The sequence below is a fragment of the Chelonia mydas genome, chromosome 2 (genome assembly GCF_015237465.2).
Source record: "Chelonia mydas isolate rCheMyd1 chromosome 2, rCheMyd1.pri.v2, whole genome shotgun sequence".
Taxonomy (NCBI): Eukaryota; Metazoa; Chordata; order Testudines; family Cheloniidae; genus Chelonia; species Chelonia mydas.
Genome location: NC_057850.1, coordinates 4,860,720 through 4,877,612, shown reverse-complemented (window position 1 = coordinate 4,877,612; position 16,893 = coordinate 4,860,720). Strand labels below are relative to the sequence as shown.

The following is a 16,893-nucleotide window of genomic DNA, read 5'->3' as shown; positions in this document are numbered from 1 at the left end:
CATACAGCCGGGCCGCTGCATTTCAGCCCTGACCTACAATAACCCGCTGGAATGCTCTGGAGCGGGGGCTGCCAACGCTGCCAAACTTGGACAGCTCTGCGACAGGACTGACGTGTCCGAGGGACTGGGAACAGGCTGCAGAGCTCATTTTCCTTCGTCCCAAACAATAAAGGTGGCAGTGGGTTTGGTCTGACAGCATGAGATTTCCCACAGAGAGAGAAGAGGCCTGCAGAATAGACGCTGTCCAAACACTTGTGGAAATGAGCCCAGACGTGAGAGTGCACCGGACCCGGATTCAGAGGGCACAGCTGTCCTGCTGCGTGAACTTGTTTGACAGTGGGGAGATGCCGTCAGCACAGAGTTGGTGTTTGACACCTTCGCGGCAGGAGCAGGGACTTCTGGACACCCACGTGCATCGGACACACTGGTGACAAGAGGAAAGTGAAGCTGAGCTGGTCACCCTGCCTTTCAGGAAGAAGTGGGCTGCAACGGGTGTGTGGTAAAAGGGGTGGCATGGTGGGGGCATTGAGTTAACACACACGTCTTCCACTTCAGCACAACTCTGTGCAAACTTGGCTTGGGTCCTAAACCAGGGACAGTTTTGAACTTCAGGAGCCCAGAGACTCTGATACACATGAAGAAAGTACTGGATAGCTTGGCAAGACTCGCCACCTCTGCTCAGGGCCGGAACATCTCTCGAGCACCTTCCAGGCGAAGATGCCAATATGCCCAAACTGCAGAATATAAACTACACAGACACACAGGGAGCACTTCACCCATTGATGAAACAAAGCCCCACTCCAGGGAGGGAGCCAGTACCAGCTCACAGGGGTGCTACGTATTGAGGACAGGAACGCAAAGCATACAGCCTCCACTTGGAACTCCAAGAGTAGAGGTGGACAGAAAATAATTAGCCAGGACATCAGAGCCAATACTCCTGAACCCTGGTCAGGCGTTTCCTAACTACAGGTGGTTGGGGGCCAGTTTTACCTCTCTCCTGAAAGACAGTAACTCTAGCAGCACACCGCCTGTTGGGGTCAGTGCTAGCTCAGAGCTACTAATCAGCAGCTGTTTCCTGGGCAGCTTTCTTGGATGTCTCCCGCCCAAGCACTGACTTGACTTGGCTGAGAGGATCTCTCGAGGTTGCCATAGCAGCAGCCCCAATCTGTTACACACCTGGTATAAAGCCTTTCAGCACCGTTAGACATACAATCACTAGCCCAGCCCCTCAAACAAAGCTTTTTGCTCTCAGCCCGGCAGAGTTAGAGCAAGTGGTAGCCTCTGAAGTCTTGTGGTACCTTTGACAAAATGGCTAGGGGTGTCCTGACGTTTGGGCTGTGATGGTCAGAACTCAAAAGGCGCAGCTTGAATTTCAGGCACCAGAGCAAATCTGAATTGACGACATTCAGGAAATTAGCTTAGCCAAAAAAACCCCAAAGAAACAGGATACAGCCAGATTCCTGAAACTACAGGGTAAATGCATCACACCATGTGCAGATGAAGAGGAGCCCTGATTGTTCCTCTACGAACCACAGACAAAAGGGATTTATGCAAAAGAAAGAATAGGAGTGTTTTAACTCCCCTTACCTCACTGCCTCCTCTCCCAGCCTCCTCCACTTCGGTGATGACCTGCCCTGGCTGGAGTCACCTGCGGTGCTGGGCTGTCTGGGGTGATGCTTTCTCTGGGGATGCTGGAGTTTGCACTGGGAGCCCTTCGGACAGATGCCGGTCTTGGAAAAGTCTGGGCACACCAGTGTGTGTTTCTTCTTGCACTGAAAAGAAAATTACACAAATCTGTGAAAAACATCCTGGCACTGCAGCTACATACAGAGATGTGAACAAACATAATGTCACTACTCGCTTTGCAATCTATCTGCAAGGAATGCTAATTAATAAAGGCTGTTTCCTTCAGGTGGCACCAACAGATCACTAAAGAAAATGGAACATGAGTTACCTGATGATTTCCTTTCTTCAGGCCAAGACATAGCGCTGTCCCTCTTTTCCTGCAAATCTGGTGGGCAGCTCAGACTTGTCCACTGGGTTCCAAATGCCTAGTCATTGAAATCCTTAACTTTATCCGTAGCTAATTGTAAACTCTTGACCATCAGGCTCTCCCCAGGAAGAGGCTATTATAGAGGGACCCAAAGAAGTTAACTTGGGTTGGGTGAGCTGGGGAAGACGTCAGTCCCACAAAGGAAATTAATAGACAAATTTTCCATCCTGGGATCATCACCTCTCCTCTCAGCTGGACATCTGGGATTCAGGGACCAGCGAGGAAAAGTGACCAGGGAAGGAATGATCAGCAGGAAAGAGTAAGTGTTCCCCCTCCTTAAAATTCACCTCATTTGGGACCGTTGCCTGGAGCGCCTTCCTGCCAAAGAAGGCTGCTGGCGAGGTTTTGATCTGTTATGGAGGGTCCTCACTGCAGGGGAGTAGGGGGGGAGGTGTCAAAACTGCCTCTCCTGCCCCTTCCTACACCGCTAAATGGGAGGGGAATCCAAGCTAGATGGAAGGTGGGTTTCAGAGGTAGTCCGGAGGCGAGGTGGGGGGGGACTCAAAAAATGGAAAAAAGGGTTCCAGCATAGCAACGGTTGAGAAGCACTGTGTAATGAAATCAGTGTCTGTAGCTACAGAGGCTTTAGAGATGCAGCACTTGATCCTTCTAGCTACTGACATTTCAGGTGCTTTCAAGCACAGGCATTTGGGAGTGAAAGAAAACAAATAAAGAAGATGAGTTACTGGACAGTTCTGCTAGGGTGAATCTTAACAGTTCTTCTCACATCTAGCACATACAACCCCTTTTCATTTGGGTGCTGAAGCTCTGGGGGAAACAAAGGCAGAGTGATTTACTGGAAGGTACTGAAGAGTTAACCTGCTGAGGGATTCCTTGGGAATATGCATCTTGTCCTTGCAGGAAGGCTTGCGCCTTCTAAGAGCAACGATTTCAGAGACTTCTGGCCAAGGAGACTGTGGCCTGGAAGCCCGTCTTTACGGAGAAGAAAATACAAGGAATAGTTCAAAGGGATGGGCAGTGAGAGGTTGAGGCAATGTGGGTAGATCAAAGATCAGGAATACAGTCCGAAATGAGGGCCTGGATAGACATGTTGCTGTAAGGAACCTTGATACCATCAGAAAATCAAGCAGGAAGTTGAACAAAGCTGGGTTTGTGGCCCCATTTAGAGCTGAGATGCTAAAAGTGGAAAGTCTCAGGCCGAATCTAGGCTGTCCAGAAGAGAAGGCACATCGGGTTTCCTGGAGCTGACTGATTTCCATGGCAGATTTTCTGCAGCTCCTGAGAGGCTAGTCTCATTCTGGGGGCAGAACTCCAGATATTAATCCTCTACGGGTGTGGAGAGGGAGGTTTGGCTCACTGCTGCCCCAAATACGCTTTACAAGCAGGGATGGTAGTGGATAAGGTGGGGAGTGCTGAGTAGTGGCGCTTTCTGTGCCACCAGAGGCAGAGAACCTGGTGCAAGGAGCCTGGCTAAGCCCCATGGACAACATGAACTATCTCCAGTATTTGCAGGAATAGAGATGCAGTCCATGTGTTTCATATAAGAACGGCCACACTGGGTCAGACCAATGATCCATCTTGCCCAGTATCCTCCCTCTGACAGTGGCCAGTGCCAGAGCTTCAAGGGGAGAATACACAACAGGGTAATTTGGAGCGATCCACTCCTGTCTTCCCCCGCTGGCAGTCCGAGTTTTAGGGTCACCGCAGAGCATGGGGTTACCTCCCTGACCATCTTGGCTAATAGCCATTGATGGACCTCTCCGCCATGAGCTTAGCTAATTATTTTTGGAACGCAGTTACACTTTTGGCCATTACAACATCCCTTGGCAATGAGTTCCACAGGTTAACTGTGTATTGTGTGAAAAAGTATTTCCTCTTGTTTGTATTATATCTGCTGCTTTGGTGCCTGTTAATTTCACCAGGTGACTGGAGGTTACTTACCGTAACTGGAAGTTCTTTGAGATGTGTGGTTCCTAACTGTATTGCACACATGGGGTAAACATACGTGTCACATGCCGAGTCTGGAGATTTTAAACAAGCAGCATCCGGTGGCCTGCATGTGCACAGTACATCTCGTGATCCCAAGCAAGGGTATAAGAGGCAGTGCAGGTCGACAACCTCTCAGTTCCTCTTCTTACTGCAAATCCAACCAGATCCAAAGGTGGTGGAGAGCAGGTAGTGGAGTACAGACAGGGACCACAGTAACCTCCATTTCTTCTTCAAGTGCTGGTCCCTAAGCGTATTCCACATGTGGATGATTGGCAAGCAGTACTCAGACTGGAAGTGGGTGCCAGGAGGCTGGCAGCAAAGATGCTTGCAGTTGCAGTTCCCACCACTGCATCCGCAGCAGAGACCTGGACCAGTGCATAGTGTCTAGCAAACGTGTATGGAGCCCCAGGTGGCTGCGCTGCATATGTCCTGCAGCAGGAGTTCGTGCAGGCAGGCTACCCTGGTGGCCTGTGCTCTTGTGGAGTGGGCTGTTATACCACCAGGAAACAGGATGTGAGCTAGCCTGTAGCACTCGATAATACAGCCTGAAAATCACATACAAATTCTTTGAGAGAAGACAGCTTGGCCACGGGATCTTTCAGCAGCGAAGGAGAGCTTCTGATGGGTTTGGTTCTTTACAGGTAAAAGGCTGGTGCACTCCTGATGTCGAGAGAGTGAAGTCCCTTCTCTTTGGGAGAAGTGTGGGGATTGGGGAAAAAGACAAGTAACAAAATTCACTGGTTAAGGGGGAATTTGGACACAACCTTGGGTAGAAATTTAGGGTGATGGCAAAGGGATACTTTTGTCCTTGTGAAATACTGTGAAAGGGAGGGCTGCTCTGACGGCTCCCAGTTTGCTGACCCTCCTAGCTGAAGTGATGGCCACTAGAAGTGCCACCTTTATGGATAGGTGGGATGTGGAACATGTGACTAATGGTTCAAATGGAGGCCTAGTAAGTTTTCACAGCACAAGATGAAGATCCCATAGTGGTGTGGGTTTAGCGACTGGTAGAAAGGCCTTGGTGAGGTCATTCATGAACTGAGTCATAGTTGGGTGGGTGAAGACAGTGCCTGTCTACTGGAGGGAGGAAGGCACGAGTGGCTATGAGGCGGACTCATAACAAGCTGATTAGAGACAGGAGGTAATCTAAAACAATCAGGATGCTTGAGGGACTGACTGAGGCTGACTGTGCTATATTCAGGTGGAGAAGCTTTTTCATTTAGCCGAACAACAGGTTCTGGTCAATTCTTTCCTACTCTGGGTAAGTATAGCCTGGACAGAGGAGAACAAGAGCAATCTACTTCCAACGCCCACCAAACACCAGCGCACGAGACCTCTGACTGGGGTGTTTGACCCTGCCCCTGTCCTTTGTGAGGAGATCTGGGAAGGGGTGGATCCTGACTGGAGGGTGGGCTGACACCGACAGAAGCTCTGGGAACCCAAACTGCCTGGGCCAACAAGGAACTTGAAGCATGACACAGGCCCGGTCATGACATGTCTTTCTCAGCACCTGTGGGAGCCGGGGGATGGGAGGAAAGGCATAACCGAAACCGCTTGTTCACGAGAGTAGGAGAGTGCCGCCTTGGGAGTCGTGGCCTATGGCTTCCCTGCAACATAGTGGGAGGTTTTTGTTCATTTGCGATGCAAGGCGGTCCCACAGAGGTGTGCCCCACCGCGTGAAGATGTCAGTCAAACGGAGTCATGGATTTCCCACTCGTGGTCCGCTGAGAAGTGGCGGCTGAGGTCACCTGCTAAGTAGCTGTGAATAACCACGCTGTATGCTGCCTGGATGGTGGTGATGGGCCCGATGCACCAGTTTCAAAGCCCGGCTGCCTCCAGACAAAGGAGATCTCGCTCCTCCCTGTTTGTTTGTGTAGACCACGGCAGTGATACTGTCTGACATCACTTGGATGTGAAGGGAGACAAGGAGTGGGAGGAAGGCCTTGCATGCGAAGGGGATTGCCTGCAGCTCCAGGATGTCGATATGTAGCCTGCCTCCTACGTGGTCCACGTGCCCTGTGCAGTATGACTGTTGAGGTAGGCACTCCACCCCAGAAGGGACACCTCTGTTACCATGGTGGCACTGGGAGTGGAGAGGAGAAGGGAACTCCCACTTGTACCTTGTCAGGGGACCACCAAGCCAAGGAGACAATGATCCTGGTGGGAATGGTCACCTTGGAGTTGATGTGGTGTTTGTGGAGTGAGTAGACAGAATTGAGCCAGGCCTGCAGGCAACACAGATGAAGCCTGGCAAAGGGTCTCACATAAGTACACACTGCCATATGACCTCGGAGTGATAGGCACAGAGAGGGTAAGCAGGACTCGACTAAAACATCAAAAGTGGCTCCCAGCAGCAGGCTGGAAATGGGTTGCAGTCGTGGTGGTAAAGGGGCCAAAACGCAAGGCCTCTGAGCCTCTGTTGCTTATGAGGAGGCTCAGCAGGATGCTGGTAGAAGGATGCATGAGGAGAAGGAGGTGGTGGTGGTGGTGGTCTTGGTTTATAGGTCTGTCTCTTATGCACCCTCCTTGGGGCCCAGGGAGCAGAAGGCAGACCCTGAGTCCTTTAATGAGTGGAGAGAGTCATCAGTCTTCTTGTTAAAGAGGTTGGACTTGTCAAAGGGAAGATCTGGAATAATGTTCTGTACCTCTCTGGGGAAGCCTGAGGATTGCAACCATTAATCCTTCTCATAACAATACCAGTGGCCAAGTTCCTGGATGCTGTATCTGCTGTATCAACTGCAGCCTGAAGAGCTGTTTTCATCACTAGCTTGCCCTCCTTTAAGAGGGAGAGGAAGTGGGTTCCATCATCAGAGAAAAAAGTTTTGTCTTAACAGGCCGTCAGCCTACAATAGTTATTAAAGTCATATTTGGAGAGAAGGGCCTGGTAATTGGCGAGGGGGAATTGCAAGCCCGCAGAGGAGAAAACTTCTCTCTCCCAGAGATCCAGTTTCTGGGACCCCTTGTCTGGTGGGGTGATCCTTAGGTATTGAGACCTCTTACATTCCGTAGCAGCCGGTGCCACCAAGGAGTTGGGAGCAGAGTGGGAGAACAGAAATTCAGCCCCCTTTGCTGCAATGACATTTCACAGAGCCGCTCAGCCTTTGTAGGTGTAGGGGCACAGGATGCTGGGGTGCACCACACTAAGCTCACTGTTCCAATAGGGCCTCGTTGACTGGGAGAGCCACCTTACTTGGGCTCCGAGGCTGCAGAATGTCCAGCAGTCGGCGCTGTGGGTCTGGGACTTCTTCCAGAGATATCTGGAGATCACCAGCAACTCTGTAATAAGTCCTGATGCTGTCTACGGTTGTTTGGTGGGGATAGGGAAGGAGAGACAGCATCATCTGGAGAAGAGGAGATTCCCGTCAGAACCATCAGTACCTGCGGTTCCGGTTCGACATCCTCCTCCTCATACACTGACGGAACCAGTTGTTGATGCATAGGAGACGAGTGGTAAAGATTACTGAGTGGGTCCTGGACATCTGGTATAGGGATCCCATGGCCCCCAAAAGGGCCAGAAAGAGGGGCCAACCATTTGAGGAGGACTCCATGGAATGGAGAACCATTGGTCCCCAGGGAGCTCATGTCCATGAGGGTAATGACCATGAGTCCTGGATCGCCTGTCTGGACTTGGCTCTCTTCAGGGGGTATGAAGGAGGGATCGACTAGTCAGATCCATCTGAACCTGAAAATTGCTCCCGTTGGAACAGCAGAGTTGTTGGTACTGAAGCAATCCTGTCTGATGGTTGTAAGTGAGATGGTCCCTGAGATGCCGAAGTAGGATCATCTTCTGGTGTAGCAGTGTCCCTTAGGAAGGCTGGGCTAGAGAAGAGGGGAGACTGCGGGCAGGGGAGGAAAATATCCTCCAGTGCTGTGTAACTCTCCGTGCGTCCTGTTGGGGGCAGGAGGGTGTTCCAATGGTTGGCACAAATGTTACCAGCACACCCCGAGTCGTGGCGTGTTCTTTGGGTGGACATGTTGGTGTCACTGAGTCCAGACCTGCACCTGTGGATGGGACTGGTGGGTGATGGCATTTATGCTTCAGTACTGAAATCACCAAAAGAACTAACAAATCCTTCCTCTACGCACTTTACCCTCACCCTCCAGCCTAGGGCTACTTTGTTTTTTTTTAATTTACTTTTTATTTTTGCAGGACCTGTTCCTTAGGTTCTCAGCATCAGGCTCGCCTGCTTTCAATAGTCTCAGGTAAGGAGCAGGTCTCTTAGAGGGATCTGTCCTTCAGCCCATGAGTGCCTCATGCTCTCAAGGGAAGCCCTGGAGGAAGAGTCTGCACTGAAGCCTCTGCTCCAAAGCATGCACTCAGAGGGGCACTACTTGTGGGATGAGACCGTACAGAGAGGTCTCCCTAGCCTGGACTGGAGAGGCGCCTCATGGCCTTCTCTATTAAGTATTTTCAAAAGCAAAGCTCATGGGCTTCACGAGTTCTCAGTAGAGAGAAGCGATAGATGCTGTACTTCACTGAAACGTGTCTCACCCAGACAACAGAGGCACCGTTAATGTTCTTCACTTGACAGAAAAGGATCTGGGACAGGAGATGTAGTTTCTGAAGTCCAGGACTCTGGCCATAGTCCCAGACCACAGGGAAAGATTCCCTACTCTGGGGAAGTAAAAAAAAAACCAACACTAAATTATACTAAAAACTATAATGATACTAAGTTAAACAAATAACTATTTACCACCTTTATTTGAAGAGTCTCTGAAAGATGAAAGAGAGAGGCCACTAGGCTCTGACTCAGTCAGAAGGAACTGAAGGGGTGTCAACCCCCACTGCTGTTTATACCCTGACTCGAGAGCATGAGGCGATCTACTGCACATGTGTGGGCCAATGGACACTGGCTGTTAAATCTCCTGACTTGGGTGCATACGTACCCCACGAGTGGAATACACATAAGGACCAGCACTCAAAGAGTCACTCCAGGACTCTGCATTGTGAGAAAGGGTAAACAACACTTCTCTATTTACTTTCTCCACACCGTTCATGATTTCATAGACCTCCATCATATCCCCCTTTGTTGTCTCTTTTCTAAGCTAAACAGCCCAAATCTTTTTAGTCTCTCCTGGTATGGAAGCTGGTCCATACCCTTGATCATCTTTGTTGCCCTTCTCTGAACCTTTTCCAGTTCCACTGTTTCCTTTCTGCGATGGGGCAATCAGAACTGGACACAGTATTCAACGTGTGGGCACACTATGGATTTATACAGTGGCCGTTTCGGATTAGCAAGATCCGGGACAATCATATCTAACAAACAATTCCCCCTCCTTAGATCACAAACACCCCCGTTTACTATTAAAACTCCCAGGTTTTGCAGTGCCTCCAGCTAGGACAATGAAATGAGACTGGGCAGCCTGCCTTTCTGTGTACAGCCAGTTTTATTTTCTAGCTCTAATTCACTAGCTCAGAGTTCTTATTGTGCTGGGTTTTCAGCCCTGCACGGGACGTGTCAACTGGGGGACTTGTGGGGAAGCGTTTAAATTGACACTTAGAAAAATTCCTCCCTTGAGCTCCCAGCATCACTTGGATCTTTCCCAGACTGACCTCCATGCCCCAAAACATCCCCCTGACTCTGAGCAAGGCATTTGCTAGCACTGGCTGGGTTGGAAGAGACCAGGCTGTAGCAATGGGCCTCATCTGCGTATCTGGGCACTGCAGATCATTCCTCCTCACCAGCCCCCAAACTGGCTCCATATATCCATTGAACAGGAAGGGAGACAGGATGGAGCCTTGTGGGACCTCAGGTGAGGATAAGGCAAAATTGCCTCACACCACTCTCTGGGAACGGTCATTTAGAAAGGAACAGAGCCACCCAAGAACAGCCGCACCCATTCCTGCTATGGTCTGCTTTCGAAGCAACTACACCTCATGACTAATGTGCCATCTTCTCTGTACTCAGGTCTGCACCCAGACCAACAAGCATCAAGGAGATTTGAGGCATCTAGTTATTCAGAACTGTCTCAATGAAAACGGAAGATCAGATCCTGGATGATAGTTAGTCAGTTCATCAGTATGAAGAGATTGTTTCTTTAGCACATTCCTAGTTGTGCTTCATGTCATTAGGGCTACATTTTCCCGTATGTGCATACAAAAATGCACAGGCATAATCTGTTCAATTATTGCAATTACACACACAGAGACAATAACCTAGCATGGAAATGAATAATTAGACATCCAGCTGGTCATCTGCACATGCAGCTGCAGTAACTATGTGAGCAAACCATGCAGACACCGTCATAAAGAAATCTGATATTCTAAAGCATGAACTAGAGAAGCCCTAAGGCTACAAACCTGATGGCTGCACGTGACCATAATACTGTAGAGCAATCATAGAATCATAGACTTTAAGGTCAGAAGGGACCATTATGATCATCTAGTCTGACCTCCTGCACAACGCAGGCCACAGAATCTCACCCACCCACTCCTGTAACAAACCCCTAACTTATGCCTAGGCTACTGAAGTCCTCAAATCGTGGTTTAAAGACTTCAAGGTACAGAGAATCCTCCAGCTAGTGACCCGTGCCCCACGCTGCAGAGGAAGACAAAAAACCCCGAAGGCCTCTGCCAATCTGCCCTGGGGAAAAATTCCTTCCCGACCCCAAATATGGTGATCAGCTAAACCCTGAGCATGTGGGCAAGACTCACCAGCCAGACACCCAGGAAAGAATTCTCTGTAGTAACTCAGATCCCACCCCAGCTAATATCCCATCACAGGCCATTGGGCATATCTACCGCTAATAATTGAAGATCAATTAATTGCCAAAATTAAGCTATCCCATCATATCATCTCCTCCATAAACTTATCAAGCTTAGTCTTGAAGCCAGATATGTCTTTTGCCCCCACTGCTTTGCTTGGAAGGCTGTTCCAGAACTTCACTCCTCTGATGGTTAGAAACCTTCGTCTAATTTCAAGTCTAAACTTCCTGATGGCCAGTTTATATCCATTTGTTCTTGTGTCCACATTGGTACTGAGCTGAAATAATTCTTCTCCCTCCATGGTATTTATCCCTCTCATATATTTATAGATAGCAATCATATCTCCTCTCAGCCTTCTTTTGGTTAGGCGAAACAAGACAAGCTCTTTGAGTCTCCTTTCATAAGACAGGTTTTCCATTCCTCGGATCATCCTAGTAGCCCTTCTCTGTACCTGTTCCATGTTTAAGAAGGATGAATTCAATGTAATGCAACTTTTATTTCAGAATTTGTACTGAGGATTTGCATTATTACAACTGATTATATACGGATAAGCCATTAAAACAACCACTTTAAAAAGTATGTTACCTGTCCAAAATGGTTACAGATCATAAGAGGAAAAATACACCATTGTGAAAATAACCTGTCCTCCAGTACTGGCTTGGCTCTGTATCCAGACCTGAGTTCACCAACAATAACTTACAGCTGACCTGACTAGGAGGGAAAGGGCAACCACAGAGTTGTTCATTTGAGGACCTGGTGGGCTGAGCTTTGGGCGCACTTGGGGGAGAAAGAATGCATGTTCAAAAGCCCTGGCCAAGTGGAAAGGCAACAGTCCACTGATGTTTACTGGTCCGACTACAGCTGTATCACATAGGACAAAAACCACTTTCTCCTATTCAGCCCAGGGACAATGCCCCTTCCCAAGCCCTGCGTCCCACAGTGATAATACTCCAGCATTTTACAGCATGTTTCACACAGGCTGTCCCCCTCAGTTTCCAGAGTTAAACAACAAACTGCAGCAGAGGGAGAGAGAAATTTACAGGCCCCAGGAAGGAAGAAGAGAGCATTTCAGACATTTCCAAATAGGGGGCTGGGCGAGTCAGTCAGGTGGATTAACATCTTCCTAATTTACACCTCTCCATGCAAACATCCCTCCCTTTGAGCAAAACTCTGTGCTAACATATTCACTTATTCAAAGAGTCAACAGAAAAGTTGGCCAGCGCTAATCGAAAAAGCCTTCTAATGCTGCCAACAGGAAAGCAAAGCATGAACGTCTCTCTGAGCCACCCAAGCTTTGTTCATGCCCACCATGCGGAAATACTGACTGTACGGGCTACTTATACCCATTTGATGTTACGTTCTGCCTTTGGGTTCCAAACATGGTTTATTACCTTCTCTTTTGCTGTCATTTTGAGTAGCCAGGTGCACTCAGGAGTCACAAACACATACTAAACAACAGTACACACTAGCAACCTGAGCTAGATAATACACAACACAGCAGCATTTCAAATATCTTTACACAGCCTCTTCTCTTACAGCGAAGTCCTATATATCTTTTTATAGCGAAGTCATTCCCTTGCTCCACCAGAACACCTTCTGTCCTCACCATGGCTGACAACACATTAGCAACGACAGCAAAATATGATCTCGCCTCTCGTGGGGGCAGATCCATAGAGTAGCAAAAGGCTTCCCCACAACCAGGATTACAATCTGCACATTGCACTCAATGGAATCTCCTCAGGCCCTTTTCCCTTCTCCGTGAATGGAACTGCATTTGAGCTCTCTCTAAGGAGGTCCTTCCGTGTTAGCACGTGAACATGCCCCTCAGTAGGACAGAACAAAGCTTCTGCCTTTTTTTTCCAAGTGACTTTGGGGTATTAGGCCAATCCTCACTGGTGACCTCTGGAATTACTCAGCACTCCATTTGACAGGTACAAGCAGTGACAGATCAAGGGTGTCTCTCTCTGAAAGGGAAGAGGGGCTTTGTGTTTCTACAACCCAGCAGGGATTGCTGCAGTTGACAAGCAACCAAAGAGGTCATCAACTAGAGGCAGAGGATATTGTTAAACAGCAGGAGAGCTGGGGATCTGGGATGAAACAGACATCAGCGACAGTGGAGAAATGGCCAGAAATTGAAAATATGAAAACCAGGGGAACACCCTGCAGGAACAACATAAGGCAGAGCAGCAGCAAACCACTTTACAAGCCCAGACACTGTAAAATCCATAGAGATGGCTCTAGTGGTTTTTCACTCTACCTCAGAGTGATTCTCTGACAAAGGAAAAAATAACCCTGGTGGTTCATTTAAAGTGCAGCAGGCCCCCTGCAAAATGGAGCATGGAGTTACACTGGTCTGAGCTCCAGGACTTGCTGTACTCAAAGAGTGGACTAGGGCTGGAAAAGAATCACTAGAGCATGAAACTCAGACCTCAGTGGTTCCGCAGCCACATTAGTGATCAACATTACCCAAAAGAGTCACAGTCGTGTGAATTTAGTGTTTCATTTACTAGAGTTCTATATAATCATGGCAGGGGAAATACTTAGTTTTTATACATACATATATTATTCTCACAGCAAAATGACCAAGTATCATTAATAACCTAGTAAAAGCCTCCTGATTGGTTCATAATTAAATCACAGGGGTTTAATATCACATGCTGCAAAGAACTGCAGGAGACACATTAAACTAGAGTCACTTGTGGCTCGCAAGCCTCAGTCTCACGGCACTAGAGAGACCAATGCTGGGCTGACAGGGCAGCAAGATCCTACGTGTTGCCAGGGCTAGACACAAATCCTTTCACCCAGGTGAAAGCTTGCAACAACACTAGTCATGGTATGAGGCAGGATGCCGGACATATAAAATCCACACCCACCTTTGGAATACACACAGGGACCATCCCTCGAAGAGGAACTCTTCCATTCGGCTTATAGAACTTCAATGCCAACATTTTAGCAGCTGCTACCTCCTGAACCCCTGGAGCTAGAAATCAAAGGTTTAAAACCAGCTTGGAGTTGGAAGCCCAGCTTTCGAATGACCTGGGACATTTCTTTGTAACTGGTACAGTTCCCGAGACTTTGGCTGCTGGAATTCGATGGAAAAGGCGAATATCAAAAGTGCATTGGGAAGGCTGGGACACAACAGCCAATTGTGGATCAGTGAAAAGAAAGAAAAGGAAAGTCAATCCTTGTAGTGCTTTAAAATAAAGTGAAGCAAAATTAGCCATGAACCTGCCCTGAGTGCATCCTATGAGAAATCTAAGAGATAAGTAAAGTAAGGTAAGGCGGTTACTAACTAGTGGGGTCGGGGATGAAAAAATACAGAGGTATTTACTAAGACGACTAACCAACAGACTAGCAAGCCTTTGCTCCAGTCTATGTCTTGCTGAAGGTGGACTGTCTGCATGAAGGGACATTAGACACCAGATTACGGGCTCCTTGGGTTCTGAATCCTGCTATCCCTTCCCACCTGTTATGCTCTGTTCATCAGCAGTCTCCTTGCAGTTCTGCAAAGCTGTTTAGTCTCTCTCTTGTCATGTACTTTTAAGCACTCAGTCTGGAGGCAATGGCTTTTGCTTGATAGATCACAGTGGAGGGTGCTGCTCAGCCACAAATTATAGGGTTCTAATGGTCTATTGAATAGATCAGGGGTTTCAAAACCAAGAACTCATGTATTTCAATCCCAGCTCTGGCAGACTCCCCATGTGCCTTAGGCAAATCCCGTAGTATCACTGTGCCCCAGGTTCCCTGGCTTTAAAATGAGGGATAAAAACCCTGCCTGTCCAGACGTGTTGTGAGGCTCCACCAGCTCGTTTTCATGCAGCATCCTGAAGCGCTGGATCATCTGGGGCTGCCTGCAGATTTTGCTCTATTTCCTTGGAATCTAAAGTTTCACTAAAAAAGTCTCTCGCTCTTTTGGTTGCCAAAAGCCACAGTGACATCACTGACACCCCGTTAAAATGCTGAGCCTGCAGCCAAACCGACTGAAACAGCAGCACTGAGAGGGCATGAACTTTACGCAGATTAGAGCTGGAAAAAACCCTTTAGGCCTTAGCTCATCTAGTCCGTAGCCAGGAAACCAGTGCAAGATTGTTCCCTGCCGTGCATCCTCCGGGCTTGTACTAATTGTCCCATGGTGGGGCTTCCTTTACTCCTGCTGGGAGACTTTCCCACAGTTTAATTCCTCCCATTTCCCATTCATCTCATTAGGGTGTTCACGTGGAAGCCATTTAAATGCCAGCTCTTGACCATGTCAGTGCCAGAAGTACCCAGGCACTGCGCTTATCCAGCAGGGCTGGATGGTTCATCCACACCCTGACCTCCCATCCCCTGGAAAGGATGCTCCTAGGAATAAAGCTATGGATTATATCGAAAATCAAGGTGAGCAGGGCTGGGTGCCTGACCATCCTCTGTAGCAGTTGACAGTGCCCTCCAGCCAATGCTACAGAATAAATTCTTTTCCTCTGCAACACCTTTCAAGCTACGTCTACACTGCAGGCTTCTTTTGGGGGGCATGTCGAGTACATACACACATGGGCTGCTAGCACAGGTGTGAATAGCAATGTGGCCAATGAGACAGCTTAGGCAAGTAAAGACACGCCATAGGGGTGTGGGTATGGCCATGAGTACACACTCTACATGGCTCTCTGCTCACCCTAATCCCCCATCTACACTGCTGTTTTTAGCAGTGCAGTGTCCTGCTCTGCAGCCTTTCCTCCCTGCAACAGGGAAAGGCTGAGCCCTTCCCAGCTGCCTTTCCCTGCCAGAGCGTTTCCTCCGTGCAGTGAAAGGCTCTGGCAGCAGGGACCTGCTGAAGCTTTTCTGCACTGCCCCCACCAGAGCCTTTCACTGACACACGTAACTCTACACAGCAGCGTGGACGCAGCTTGCTTTTCACTGCGGCGAGTTGCTACACATCCCCTCCGTTCTGCTGCCCATGATGTGTCGTGTAGACAGTCTCAGACGATGGTTTCTAAGAGCTTTACAAAACTAACATTCAACCTCATAACATTATTAGAAGGTAAGTAAAATAAATGCTACACACAGGTCATTTTGCCCACTGGTGAAATGCAACCAGTTCTTGATAGGAACACTGAGGCTGTTTAAACATCCACATATCAGACTATGACAGGAAGCCAAGAATATTGTATCAAAATGAAACTGCCGTGCCAGTGGATGTAGAGAGAATGAGATTACTGGAGTTGGCATTAGGCAGAACTCCGGGGCTAACATTCCTCCTCCTACACAAAACACCGTAGGATCTTCAACAATGGCAAAGGTTCAGAACTTGGGCTTTCCGTCTCCACCAAAAGAGAGAGAAAGGGAACTCGCAGGACATATCAGAACTGGAGCTAAGGAGTGAACAGTTTTGACTCTGATGATAATGGGAAATTATTTCCTTTATTTTAGTTCACATATGGACATAGCATTTCCTGGCTGGTTGGCACTCTCTTACGTGAGGGAATGCTCCAAAGTTTACCGGTTGGTTCATTCAGCTCTACCGTACACGCCCACTAGCAGAGAGTTCTCTCTCTAATATTTACCATACATTTGCTCTCCATATGTTTTGGGGATGATGCCGCCGTGAAACCCACGCTTTGCTTTCAAGCCAGTGCGTTACTTGCCATTGGCCACTATCATATCTTTGCTCTGAGAGATTCACATTCCGCCAACATGCAGACCTTGGACTGGAATAGCTAGAGGGCATAAGAAAGCAAGACCTCTACTCCCCATCTCACCACCGTAAAGGATGCAGTATGTTTTCCAAGAAGTGCACGTGGAGAGTTAGCCAGGAGATTCCTTTGGCAAAATTCCCATGTAGTGCTTTATACATATGAAGTGTTGTGTTCTCACTTGCCCATTCACTCTTTGTAGGATCACCGCAGGGATTTTCACACACAGAAACCATGTTATGCCGTTACCATGAATAACAGCCTTTCAGCTGTTTTGCAGAAGGCGAAAAACACTACATCCGGCAGAGCTGAGATACATTCACTCTCTCTCACATTTATACAGTGCATTCCATCCCCAAGGATCCCACTGCTTCGTAACAGACAGAGCAGAATCCGTTCACTTCATACATCGCTGCCACTCATCGAACATTATTTGTTCCATTTATTCAGTCAATTTCATACCGTTCAAATGATTCAGTGTTCCCCCATTTACAAATATATTCGTAAATTAATCA

General features: G+C 48.3%; 1 protein-coding gene across 5 annotated transcripts in view; it reads right to left on the bottom strand.

The window, feature by feature from the left end:
* The window catches only part of ZC3H3 (zinc finger CCCH-type containing 3), a 340,425-nt gene that overhangs the window by 50,488 nt on the left and 273,044 nt on the right, over positions 1–16,893 (bottom strand). For 3 of the 5 annotated variants that reach the window (XM_043538977.1, XM_043538978.1, XM_037891897.2), the window contains one exon: positions 1,588–1,772. The exons of 1 other annotated variant lie outside the window; for it this stretch is intronic. In XM_043538977.1, the coding sequence (XP_043394912.1) occupies positions 1,588–1,772 (185 nt within the window). Of the gene's footprint in view, positions 1–1,587; positions 1,773–16,893 lie in introns of those variants that run through there. One more of the 5 variants, XR_006288332.1, reaches the window with a different exon arrangement.